Source organism: Brachionichthys hirsutus, chromosome 18 (assembly GCF_040956055.1).
Source record: "Brachionichthys hirsutus isolate HB-005 chromosome 18, CSIRO-AGI_Bhir_v1, whole genome shotgun sequence".
NCBI lineage: Eukaryota > Metazoa > Chordata > Actinopteri > Lophiiformes > Brachionichthyidae > Brachionichthys > Brachionichthys hirsutus.
Genome location: NC_090914.1, coordinates 138,743 through 151,520, shown reverse-complemented (window position 1 = coordinate 151,520; position 12,778 = coordinate 138,743). Strand labels below are relative to the sequence as shown.

Below are 12,778 nucleotides of genomic sequence, written 5' to 3'. Positions count from 1 at the left end.
GAATGTTAGAGGTTTGCGTCCCGCTTTCAGTCTCACCTCCACCTGCTTTTCTGTATTCAGCAAATTATTCCTGCTTCTGGAAAGAAAAGGGTTGAGTGCAAAAACAATTCAAAAGGGGAAGCATTGATTTATCAGTCTTCCGATCGACTCCCACACCAACGCGGGAGAGCTCTGCCGTTCCAACGTTACATGATGCCTGTTCTACTTTCACACAAGATGTACAACTCGTCTCCTCATACTTGATGAGGAACTTTGAGGACGGCTGGTGTCGTCGTCATGGTAACCTACTCTACTGAGGCTGTATTCGGCGTGTGTGTGTGCAAACCCCAACACACACCTACTCCCGCAGTGAGCACCAGATCAGCCACGTCGTCACCTGACCAGTCTGGACTATCTTTGTAAGTCACTAAAAGGCAGAACCCGGCTAGAGACGGGTTTGCCTTCCGATAAACGACTGATCTAAACTCGCTTCCTCCCAGGCCTGCCACACGGCAGCCAGCATTGTTTCTAATAAATGACCCTGTTCAGTCTCCTGCTCAGAACAGGAATGGACACAAATAGTTTATTATGTAAAAATCAAATGACAGTAAGGTGAGTTTGAATATGAATGTAAATGTCGCTAACTAGTCTTTGGCTTCTGGATAAATATCAAACACGTTTACATCACACATTCTGGCTTTCAATTTTGTTCGGGGGAATGATGAACATAAAGTTTGGATTTCTTTACTGTGACAATGAATATTTGTATAGCACGCGTAAACTGACAAACACGTTGTGGCGTTTATGAACTAATCTCTATATTTAGCTGCAGCCACCATTTCAAGATTTATCAGCCAGTCCAAGAAGACTGCAGAGTAAAAAGAACTTTACGTACAGCAGAATGATGGATGTACAAATCTAAGAACGGATCATGACATTCCACCGGGCAAAGACGAGTGAAATGAAACGTGACGCTGCAGGTGGGATTACACAGAACCAAACAGCAGCAGGAAAAGCCCAGTCAGTCCAGAGGAGTGAAAGAATGGCAAATAAAGGTTCCTCGTAGATCCTGAGCGTTTGAAAGAAAGCAAGCCTTTAAAAGTTGTTGTGGTAAAATGCGTTGAGCCGTTACCTCGTGAACCCCCCTCCCTCTCGGGGGTTGTGTGATCAGGTAACAACTTTGTGGTCTTTTATTTTTGTCTTAAGCCTTATAGGAACAGAATTAGCTGTTGAATGTGGCTGCCTTTTCCTTCTCCACCTTCTCTTTGGCTTTCTCCTTCTCGATCAGCTTCTCCTCTTTCTGCAGCATCGCCATGATGTCAGCCACCTGGGAGGTGGAGATGTCCACGTCCTCCTTGTCGATGAGCTCCACCACCTGAGGTAGGTAAAGACACAATCAGCTAAAGCCCTTACGATCACAACACGGAAAGAACCGAAGCGTGCGCTCCGCTTGTGGCCACAGATCGGTAGGGTTGTAAGGCTCACGCTAAGAAGCATCCACTGAGATGATCAAATATGGATTAGACAACTAAAGCAAACACAATGTCTAACAATACTCATCCTTATTGGTCTAAAGATCCCACCTTGATGACGTCGTCGATGTCGATCTTCCCATCCCTGTTGTCGTCGAGCGCCTCGGCGATGCTCTGCAGCTTGTGCTCTGGAATGTTCTGGATGTGCCGCATGATGCCGATCAGCTCGTCGATGCTGATCAGGTTCTCCCTGAAGGCGTAGGACAGACTGCATACAGGAAACGGTATAAAACTCAAAGTAGTGGACCGACATGCTGCGTTCAGCCTCTCCTGAGCTCCCCAGATTATTGTCTGCTGACAGCAAGCCGAGATTTGGTCAAACATTAAGTCGCATCGCTCTGACTTTAGGATTAATTGGGTCACATTGCTCTGACTTTAGGATTAATTGGGTCACATTGCTCTGACTTTAGGATTAATTGGGTCACATTGCTCTGTGACTGGATTAATTGGGTCTTAAATGGCAGAGCTTGATGTTTGTCCTTCTCTATGTTGACACTGGAATTTCTCCTGAGATTTTGGTGAGCTGGGATTTGGCGGTTGAATTCTGGGTGCTGTCCAGTGAGTCACCACAGAAAGCAGAGGGGGGGGGTCAGAAAGAACGTTCAGCTCTTACCCAACAGGCGGGCTGGTCCCACTATCCATCTGTCCATCCAGGATGACCTTGTCCTTCTCCAGCTCCACTATGATCTTGTCGATACGACCAATCATACGGTTTACTCTCTTTGACAGACGCTGGCTAGCCTTCGACTCCTCTAATGCCTTCTCCTGGCCCGTCTTTGAAAGCTCCTTCTTAATTTCCTCCAGATCCTGGAAAACACACATGAATACAAAATAAAACAGGATTTGAATGGCAGTAATTGGCTTTGTTCTAAATGTGTGTTCTTCTGCAACGCGTCATCCAACACAGACCTTCCTCATCGTTGCTTTTTGGTTTAGGGAAGGGAATGAACCAAACACCGGTCCAGTCGTTTGGGGTACCGGTCGTCGCCGTGACTACAGAGTTCCACTATTTTCACTGATTTTCACATTTCTTTTGACACGCTAATCAAACGGCAGTAGATTTGTTTGTCTGTTTTACCATGAAAACGAGAAAGGTCATTAAGACGGGCACCTCGTTGTATTCCTGGACGTCATCCTTCAGTTCTTCAAGCTCCTCTTTCTCCAGAGTCAATAGCTTCTTCTGCTCCTTCAGCTTTGTGCACGCATCACTCAGCAGGTCGATCTCCTCCTTGGTAATCTCCTCACCCTGCAACACAAACGTGTGATTAAAAAGATGATTTAGCATCAACGAATAGTAAATGGAGCTCTGGGAGAAGTGCCTGAACAAAGGAAAGGATGGATGCTGTGAATAACCCAAAGACAGGTGACCAGGTGAGGAAGAGAGCCGTGTGGAACTACGAAGGCTGTTAGTTATGTTGGGAAAGATTCCGACTGGTCAGCCTGAAAGGATTCACGCAGAAAAGGGAAGGATGTGGGTCAAACCAAAAGTGCATATTATACGTAGCATTTCTATCATTCAGAGCAGGACTTTTCCTCTCAAGTGAGGAAATGGTTTGTCCAATACATTTCTTTAATTCTACAAAAATAGATGACAACATTTCACATGTGGTGAAACATCCTCCGCTAAATATGTCAACATTCATCTCAAGCCTTATATCTGAAGGTTATTTCTGTTCATTCATATTATCATGCTCTCTGAAGTCATTGTACAAATGCCAAAATGATATGCAAGTGCTGTTTAACCCTCATGCGAGTCCGCTAAGAGGAGGATGCTGTGTGTGCAGAGGTCAAAGGTTATGGCTGTAGGGGTCATTTGGGAGGAGACATCATTAAACCTAACCTGGAAGCGTAGGAATTTCTGCCACTGTCCAAACTGCGCGGCACAGAAGCGGTCAAATTACAAGTAGGCCAAAGGTGAACGATGAACAAGAACACACAAGAATGTTGTCTGTTAGCACTCCGTGTTATTTCAGATGTTAAATTGTGAACCACACCAGGGAAGCCTGGTCTCGTGGGGTATTCTGACAGGCTTTAGTTACCTTGACTCCGTCTACGACAGGCGCAGCATCCCTCAGAGTCTCCGGATAAGAAGCCGCTTCAGCTTTAGCTAGCGCCGCCTTACACTCCAGCTCTTCCTCCTGCAGCGGAGCAAAGCGCACGAACAGACGGAGTTCTGTTCAAGGAACTGAAAGATACTCTGGACCGATAAAAAATGCTAACAGCTGTTACCCTTGCAGCTTTCTCCGCAGCGTCCGCCAACCTCTCCATCTCTCGTTCCTTGTTGTCCTGGCATATGGCTGCCTCCTCCTGCAGCGTGGTCTCCACCTTGGTCTTATTATCCACTTTGGAGAGCTCCATCTCGGCCACCATCATCTGAGCCTCTTTTGTCTGGAGAGAAGGGAGCGAGAACAGATGGCTCCGCAGCTTTTCTCATTTGAAATGTCCAACGTCGTCACATACCACCATCTCAGGCAGCGTCTGCAGGGTGGTCTTCAGCTGGTCGGCGGGGGACAGCGTGTCGGGGAGGTACATGGCTCTGGACAGCAGCAGCAGGGACGTGGGGATCTGCTGGTTGAGATGCAGCTCCAACCACTACAACGGCAGAAGACCAATATGAGACCAAACAATAGAAGAACACTCCTCAGGGCGAAGCGTTGAAGTTTAGGCGTCACTCTATAGGTGCTGACATGAAAACGGTTTGCAGATGAGCATGAAATGATCTGGTGTCGGATAGAGGTTCTTCACGTTGCCCCCGTTTAGCGCTATTCTTGCTGAATGCACAAAATATTTTGGTTCTCCAGTACGGCTACATATCATTTGAATCATGTTCCTAAAGCCTTCATCTGAGAGAAATGCCTCTCGCTGAGAGTCTAAGTTCAACGTGTAACCATGGAAGCAGGAAAAACACCCATTAATAGCAAAAGGCACCATTTCAGTACTTGGTTACCGAGAGAAAACAACTGAACCGGATCTGAGTTATACAAATGTGAGGGACAGGTGATCGGGGTAAATCTGAAAAATGTTGGAAGCCTTCAGGACAACGCTGAGCCGGAGATCGACCTTGAACGTGTGCTCCTCTCCTCCTGCTGCTGTTACCTGACTGAGTTGCTCCCTCAGTCTTTCTTCTGTGACTCCCATAGATCTCATCCCTCTGACTCGACAGGCTGCCTGCACCTCGTTCACGCTGAGACTCGCCACTCCTTCCTCAGCGATCAGCTGAGGTTCATTTACACGCAGGGTTAGAGAGCAATGAGGGAAATGTCATTTCATAACTTCATATTTTACGGCAACCATAAAACAAATCTTGACTGTTCTGTTTCGATCAGCGCCTTTGTAGATACAAGTTCAAGAGAGCATCGACTAGAGGTTCAGACCTTGTCATCTGCTCGGATGGCCCTCAGCTTCATGATGAGCTGGAAGCGGAGGAAGTTGTTTGTTCCAATGGACTGGAGCTCCAGGAGACGGCAGAGAGCCACCAGCTGAGGCCGGGTCAGGTTGTCCAGAGTCAGCTCATCCTCAAAAAGTTTAGAAAACTTCAAGATCTGCTCGTTGCTGGGACGTTCCCCAGAGTCTCGGATCTGTGGAGATCAGAAATTTAAGACCTATGAGATCCTTCTGGATGAAGCAGGTATGCTAAAATCTGGAACACAAGAGGCCTTGTTAACATTTTAATCTTTTGTTTCACAGAGTTATGCCCATGTTTCCTCAAGGACATAATAATAATAGATTTGATTTATATGGCACTTTATACTTGGCAGCCAAGTCCCACATGAAATATTGACTCTATTTTGTTTACTCTTGTATGTGTTTTCCACCACCAGGGGGCAGTAACGGGAAGGTTTCCGGTCATTTCATGACACCAACCTTCTGGAAGAAAGTGGAAAACTCTTCTGTCACGTTGCCCTGCGCTGCTTTGTTGCGCAGAGCGATTTCCTCAATGGTGTCCTGTAAGAACTTTGCCATCTCCAGTTTGACTCTCAACTCCGTTTTTAACCGTTCCTCCTAAAATGGAATTACAAACAACTATTAAACATGTGACGCAGAAGGGCTATTTGTCTATAATATCAATTGGTAAAGATTTACAGCACATCATGTAAGCATATTATTAAAAGCAATGTGTATCATGTGCATTTCACACGTTGAGGATATTTGTACAGAGATTCACTAATACATTCTGTGTTTTACAATGATCAAATTGGTGCTCTTATTCCAAAGAAAATTGAAAAACAAACAAAATGCTTTTTTTTTTAATGCAAGAACATTTATATTGCATAATTAGAAGCTCTGACAAAAGTGCAGAACAATGTGTGGATCTTATTATGCTGTGCATCAGACTGTAATTAGGATTAACCCCAGCGCGGGTGAGATAACAGCCAGTAACTTCACCGGGATGCTGGGTCAAAGTTCAAGCCACAGGAGGATTCACATTTCATTCTGATCCTCAGATCAGTTTGGGAGTAATTCTAATTTTGCAAAAACACACTAGAACCTTTAACATGCACTGAGTGATATCTGATTAGCTTCAGCTTGATCAATCGAAGAAGTCACAGCCGTAGCCTTCAGTGCATCTAAAACCATATCATGCAGTCTGTAATCTCAACGCCTGCAATCACCTTCTTTGATTGTGTCTCAAAGGTCGACGGCAGCATGTTGGGGAACAGCTTCAGAGCTACGGGAAGCAGGAACTCCATGAAAGGGACAATGATGAACACCAGGAAGGGAAGAAGTCTGAAGACGTCGGCACACGTTCTCAGGAACTACGGAAACAGTTTGGAAAAAGATGGAATCAGGACTGTCGACTGCGGAATCTGGAAAATACACAATGGCGAAGAACAACAAAGACTCTTTTAAAAGCGGCAAACGGAATTTGGAAAAACTGTGATCTATGTTCACGTTTATATGGGAGCCTGCTTGTGAAGTTCCATTCATACCCAACGGGCTGCAGTTCCCGTGGGCCACCAGCAGGGAGCAGCCCGATGTTCAAATACAGCTGGTATAAATAAAAACTTGTTTCGTTGTTAAACCAAACGCCATTGATTGAACTTGGCCACCATTTTGCGCTGGCGACGACGCCGGTTGATATCCCGTCTCTCGCCCTTAGAAACGCTGGGGTGACCTTGAAAATGAATTGTTTTTATATATAGACACGTATATTGCGTACGTAATAAACGCATGCTTCTGCATTCAGAAAGCCCGTCGTGACTACGAGTCGTCGTTAAATGAGAACGTTGTTGTGAACTGAGCCGGAGACTTTACGGATCCACAGCGACTTTGTCTTTGTTAGAAACGACGAGCGTCGTGTCACATTTATGATTTGGGTCAGAACAAAATGAGCTCCCCCTCCGTGAACGAGCAGCCGGAACTGGAGCACTCAAAACCAGAACAAACACGGGAGAGGGCGGGACTTCCCCTTCTACGTTGTCCAATCGACAGGCACGCAACGCTGCTCCGAAAGTTCGTTTCGTGAAGAAATCAGTGTGAACGCAGACCTTTCAACTAATTATAAATGCAGGAATTTGCTCCCAAAGGAACCGAGTCCTCTTGGTGCAGTGGGAAAGCACCCTTAATGAAGCGTCTGTTGAGAAAACACTCAGAGTGCAGCCAGTTTCCATAATTAATCCTATTAACATTGGGAAGCCGTGGACATTAAGGCACAAGCCGTTTGGGCCGTTGCTCTGAAATCCATTTCAGTCACCTCTGACCTCGAGATTCAAGCAGGCTACCTGCTCCACAAACAACGGGAAGATTTGTGGAGGGATTTTGAACCCGTCTTTAGAAAACTTGTATTTGGAATTCTGTGTTAATTTGAGCTGAAATCTTTAGACCTCACCTGTCTCCTCTCACGGCGGGATAGGGTGTGTCCGTTCAGCACCCCCCACAGCATTCGACCTGCAATGGTGGTGTCGATCCACAGCAGCCGGAAGCCGTGGTAGTAGTGCTTGATTTCATCTAGAACCCACTGCCTGAGGGTCCTCCTCACGGGCTCTGCATCCAGAGTCGGGCTGTACACCGGCCCTCCTTCCTCCAGCTTCTTCTTCTTGTCCTTTAATGAACGCAGCGACTTCTCCACCTTGGAGTCATCCCATCTTCTCCTCGAGGTGTGTATCCACCGAACACCAGGGATACCACGTCGTTCTGCTATTGCCCATTTGGCACCTGTTGTGATTGCAGGGTAGGGTGAAGGCGAGGACCCCCACATTAAAGCACAAGAGGGCCGCTGAGATTCCAGAGCCTGGCAGGGGCCCAAATAGCCATCGGACAAGGGGAGGGAGGGCGAGGACGGGGACCACCTGCGGAGCCCATCGTGTCTAAGGAGACAACAGGATGGAGAGTTTCAGACACCTCGTCCTCAGAAACTGGCTTCATTTTAAATGCTTGGTTGAAAATTCTTTAACATCTTCTCACAATGTTTCAGGACTTGTGACAATGATTCAACATTCTACTGCCTTACTTAAAATGTTTATACTATCCAACTCATTTTTAGAACATTTTGTTGGGTTACTTTGGACTGGAGAGCCTGAGCGCCGTGCACGTGAAACAAAGACCGTCTTGTATTTTCCCTGAAAAGAAGAATAAGAAAAGAATGAGCAGCTGTGTTAAGATAATAAGACAATAGATGGGGAGGGACACAAACAGTCTGTGACGATTAACTGAATAGAAAACTCAACATGTTCTGTTTGCAGCACCTAAAATGTCAGAATGGGTTGCCATCTTTGTCCTTCATATTACCATTAAGTGAGTCTTCTAGTTTTGGACCCTTGGTTGGACAAAAGCAACTTTCCCTTTGGGCTTCGGCTAACTGAGATTGGTTGACATTAGAGACACTCAATGATAAATAAACTACTTTGTCTCTATATGAGGTTTTTAAAGTTGGCTTTTAGTTTTTTGATCAATCGATCATTGTTGTGTTTTGATGTAATACCAGTAGATTAATCTATAATAAAGGTGTTCCAGGTAAGTTCCCCGGGGGAAGACCTAGGACACGCTGGAGACACTAGGTGGAGGAAGTTTACCCTAACCCTAACCAATCATCTCAGGGCACAGGACCTAACCACACCCTCCCACTCGCTCTCACATGGCCTGCTGCTGTGAATCCAACCAGGCCTGAACACGGCAGCCTGTGGCGGACAGCCAGGAGGTTGTGGAGTTCACTCGCTTCACTGGAATAATGTCACCTTTGTTGCTCAACAGCAAGTAACTGTTGAACAGCAGGAAGAACCTAGAAACACTAGTTCACCTGGCCTGACAAAACTCACCTGGGCTGTGTAAGCCACTCCACTCTGCCGAAGCATTTCCTCCGGGCTTTTGTCTCCTCAAACAATAAACTAGATTAAACTGCCAAACAACTTGGATAATCATTTATACTCAAGTAATAATGTTGTATTCACAAAGTACCCTAGAAGATTTAATTAAAGCATTAAAGCATTTCAAATCTAGCGATCCATGTAGGTAACGGTGAGACAGACTGCAGCACATTGGCATGCACATTTTTAGTAGTAGTCCTAATAACAATGTTAGTAACATCGTTATTCCTGCGGTTCAGCATTCCCAAATGCAGGTTCTGAACAGTAGACATAATTATACTGTAAAACAGTGTATTTCCCTCAGGGCGCCGAAATCATCATCCCCAAGACAAATATGTTGCCTTGTATTTTATTTAAATAAGGAAATGTTCTAGTTGCTAGATAAAAAAAACAAAAAAACATTCCCATCTGTACATTGACATTCTAACGGGCATCTTCTCAGACTACCATAGAGGGTGGAGCCAAACAGGACCACTTGCCTTTGTAAAGACTCTTCTAGATGTTGCTAGCTTCATCTCATCGCCATTAATAAACAGATATATTACGTTACACAACCGCATCACACCATACCTTTTCTCAAGTCGCTCCTCAGCGACCTGGACGTTTTCATCAGAGGTGCCCGAGACCTCGTAAACAGGACGAACGCCATGCGGAACGCTACCCTCCGTTCGGAATACGTAAGCTACTAGCAAGCTAGCGGGCTGGCTAGCCACCATATATTACAGAACTCGAGACGAAAGGAACAGAAACGCCGTTTACGTATAAAATAAATCCTTGTATCCTTGTATCAAGTTAGAACGCACGTATTACTGCACGTCATGAGACGCAGCTCCCCACACATGTCCTTCCATTTCCTCCCCTTCCCTTCGAGGATGACAGCGACTCTGGGCAAGCTCCCGACTGACGTCACGACGCATTGCGTGTCCGCGACGATCTTCCGTTCTATTCATAGAATAAAAGCATCTATTTCCGAGTTGGTATCCTCTGAGCCTTGTATTCAAAGCAACACGCTCATGGTCTTACTTAAAAGTCTGGAGAATATATATATATTTATAAATACTCATTGATTCATTTTTTTTAATTCAGAAATCCGGGATCGACTGTAGTTTATCCCAGCAGTCTACGGGTGAGAGACAATCCGCCAGTTCATCGCAGGGCATAGACAGACAATCATTCACTCACACTCACAATTTATTTCGTGTAACCAATTCACCTGAATTGCATGTTTTTGGTGGTGGGAGGAAGCCGGAGAACCAGGAAGGAACCCACGCAGACAGGGGAACCATGCAAACTATAGACCAGGGGTCCCCAAACTTCTTCCTGTGAGGGCCACATCACTTTTTCCTTCTCTGATGGAGGGCCGGGGCCAGTTTGGAGGAAAAGTGTGATGATGGCTGGGGGGGGGGGGGGCTAAACATTTAGGGGCCGAATGCGGAGGCAGGCTGTAGTTTAGGCTTCATCTCACCATCACAACTACACACAGTGACATGAACGGAGTGTCACACACACAACGCCTCTCACACCCAAACTCAGTCTCTCTCCAGCAGAGGGGAAGAACGACCGGATCAATCAGCTGATCCAATAAGAACGACCGGATCAATCAGCTGATCCAATAAGAACGCTGGATCAATCAGCTGATCCAATAAGAACGCTGGATCAATCAGCTGATCCAATAAGAACGCCGGATCAATCAGCTGATCCAATAAGAACGCTGTATCAATCAGCTGATCCAATAAGAACGCTGGATCAATCAGCTGATCCAATAAGAACGCCAGATCAATCAGCTGATCCAATAAGAACGACTGGATCAATCAGCTGATCCAATAAGAACGACCGGATCAATCAGCTGATCCAATAAGAACGACCGGATCAATCAGCTGATCCAATAAGAACGACCGGATCAATCAGCTGATCCAATAAGAACGACCGGATCAATCAGCTGATCCAATAAGAACGACCGGATCAATCAGCTGATCCAATGCAGCTGCAGAGGAGCAAACAACAAAGCTCAGATTCTGGTGAAGAACCTGAACGCTGCACGCCTCGGTTTGAACCCAGGACCTCCTAGCAGGGAGTCAAGTGCACTACCCACTGCACCACCTAGAGGTTACCCCGTCAGACGTTAGGATCAATAGACAGTAGCATTGATTACTTTAGACCAGAGGCACTGGTTTAGAATCCAGTACGACGTCACCTGGTCTGAGACACGCCCACTCCACGTAACACAAAAGGAAAAAGCACAACACAACAACACAACAACATAGCAACACAACAACACAGCAACACAGAACAACAGAACAACACAACAACACAACAACACACAACAACACAGCAACACAGCAACACAGAACAACACAACACAGAACAACACAACAACACAACAACACAACAACACAGAACAACACAACAACACAGCAACACAGCAACACAACAACACAGAACAACACAACAACACAACAACACAACACAACAACACAACAACACAACAACACAGAACAACACAACAACACACAACAACACAGCAACACAGAACAACACAACAACACAACAACACAGAACAACAACACAACAACACAACAACACAACAACACAACAACACAGAACAACACAACAACACAACACAACAACACAACACAACAACACAACAACACAGAACAACACAACAACATAACAACACAGCAACACAACAACACAGAACAACACAACAACACAACAACACAACAACACAGAACAACACAACAACACAGAACAACACAACACAACAACACAACAACATAGCAACACAGCAACACAGCAACACAGAACAACACAACAACACAACACAACACAGCAACACAGCAACACAGAACAACACAACACAGAACAACACAACAACACAACAACACAGAACAACACAACACAGAACAACACAACAACACAACAACACAACAACACAGAACAACACAACAACACAACAACACAGCAACACAACAACACAGAACAACACAACAACACAACACAACAACACAACAACACAGAACAACACAACAACACACAACAACACAGCAACACAGAACAACACAACAACACAACAACACAGAACAACAACACAACAACACAACAACACAGAACAACACAACAACACAACACAACAACACAACAACACAACAACACAGCAACACAACAACACAGAACAACAACACAACAACACAACAACACAACAACACAGAACAACACAACAACACAACACAACAACACAACAACACAACAACACAGCAACACAACAACACAGAACAACACAACAACACAACAACACAGAACAACACAACAACACAACAACACAACAACACAGCAACACAACAACACAGAACAACACAACAACACAACAACACAACACAACAACACAACAACATAACAACACAGAACAACACAGCAACACAGAACAACACAGAACAACACAACAACACAACAACACAACAACACAGCACAACACAACAACACAGCAACACAACAACACAACAACACAGCAACACAACAACACAGCAACACAACAACACAACACAACAACACAGAACAACACAACAACACAGCAACACAGCAACACAGAACAACACAACAACACAGAACAACACAACAACACAGAACAACACAACAACACAACAACACAGCAACACAGCAACACAACAACACAGAACAACACAACACAGAACAACACAACAACACAGAACAACAACACAACAACACAACAACACAGAACAACACAACAACACAACAACACAGCAACACAGCAACACAGCAACACAACAACACAACAACACAACAACACAACAACACAACACAACAACACAACAACACAACAACACAGAACAACACAACAACACACAACAACACAGCAACACAGAACAACACAACAACACAACAACACAGAACAACAACACAACAACACAACAACACAACAACACAACAACACAGAACAACACAACA

At 45.1% G+C, this 12,778-nt stretch overlaps 1 protein-coding gene across 2 annotated transcripts; it reads right to left on the bottom strand.

Annotated features, from left to right (window-relative positions):
* Window positions 1–6: 6 nt before the first annotated feature.
* Window positions 7–9,669, bottom strand: letm1 (leucine zipper-EF-hand containing transmembrane protein 1). Of its 2 annotated transcripts, none has more exons than XM_068751695.1 (14): window positions 9,386–9,669; window positions 8,014–8,071; window positions 7,342–7,819; window positions 6,125–6,268; window positions 5,376–5,513; window positions 4,886–5,089; window positions 4,608–4,727; window positions 3,972–4,103; window positions 3,741–3,899; window positions 3,551–3,649; window positions 2,623–2,757; window positions 2,125–2,318; window positions 1,563–1,719; window positions 7–1,354 (listed from the first exon to the last, which is right to left on the bottom strand). In XM_068751695.1, exons 1-14 carry the CDS (start codon window positions 9,462–9,464, stop codon window positions 1,202–1,204), a joined length of 2,250 nt encoding a protein of 749 aa, XP_068607796.1. In that variant the 5' UTR covers window positions 9,465–9,669; the 3' UTR covers window positions 7–1,201. The 2 variants fall into 2 exon arrangements, with proteins under 2 accessions (XP_068607796.1, XP_068607797.1); XM_068751696.1 differs by having other exon boundaries at window positions 1,563–1,701.
* Between the last annotated feature and the right edge of the window lie 3,109 nt (window positions 9,670–12,778).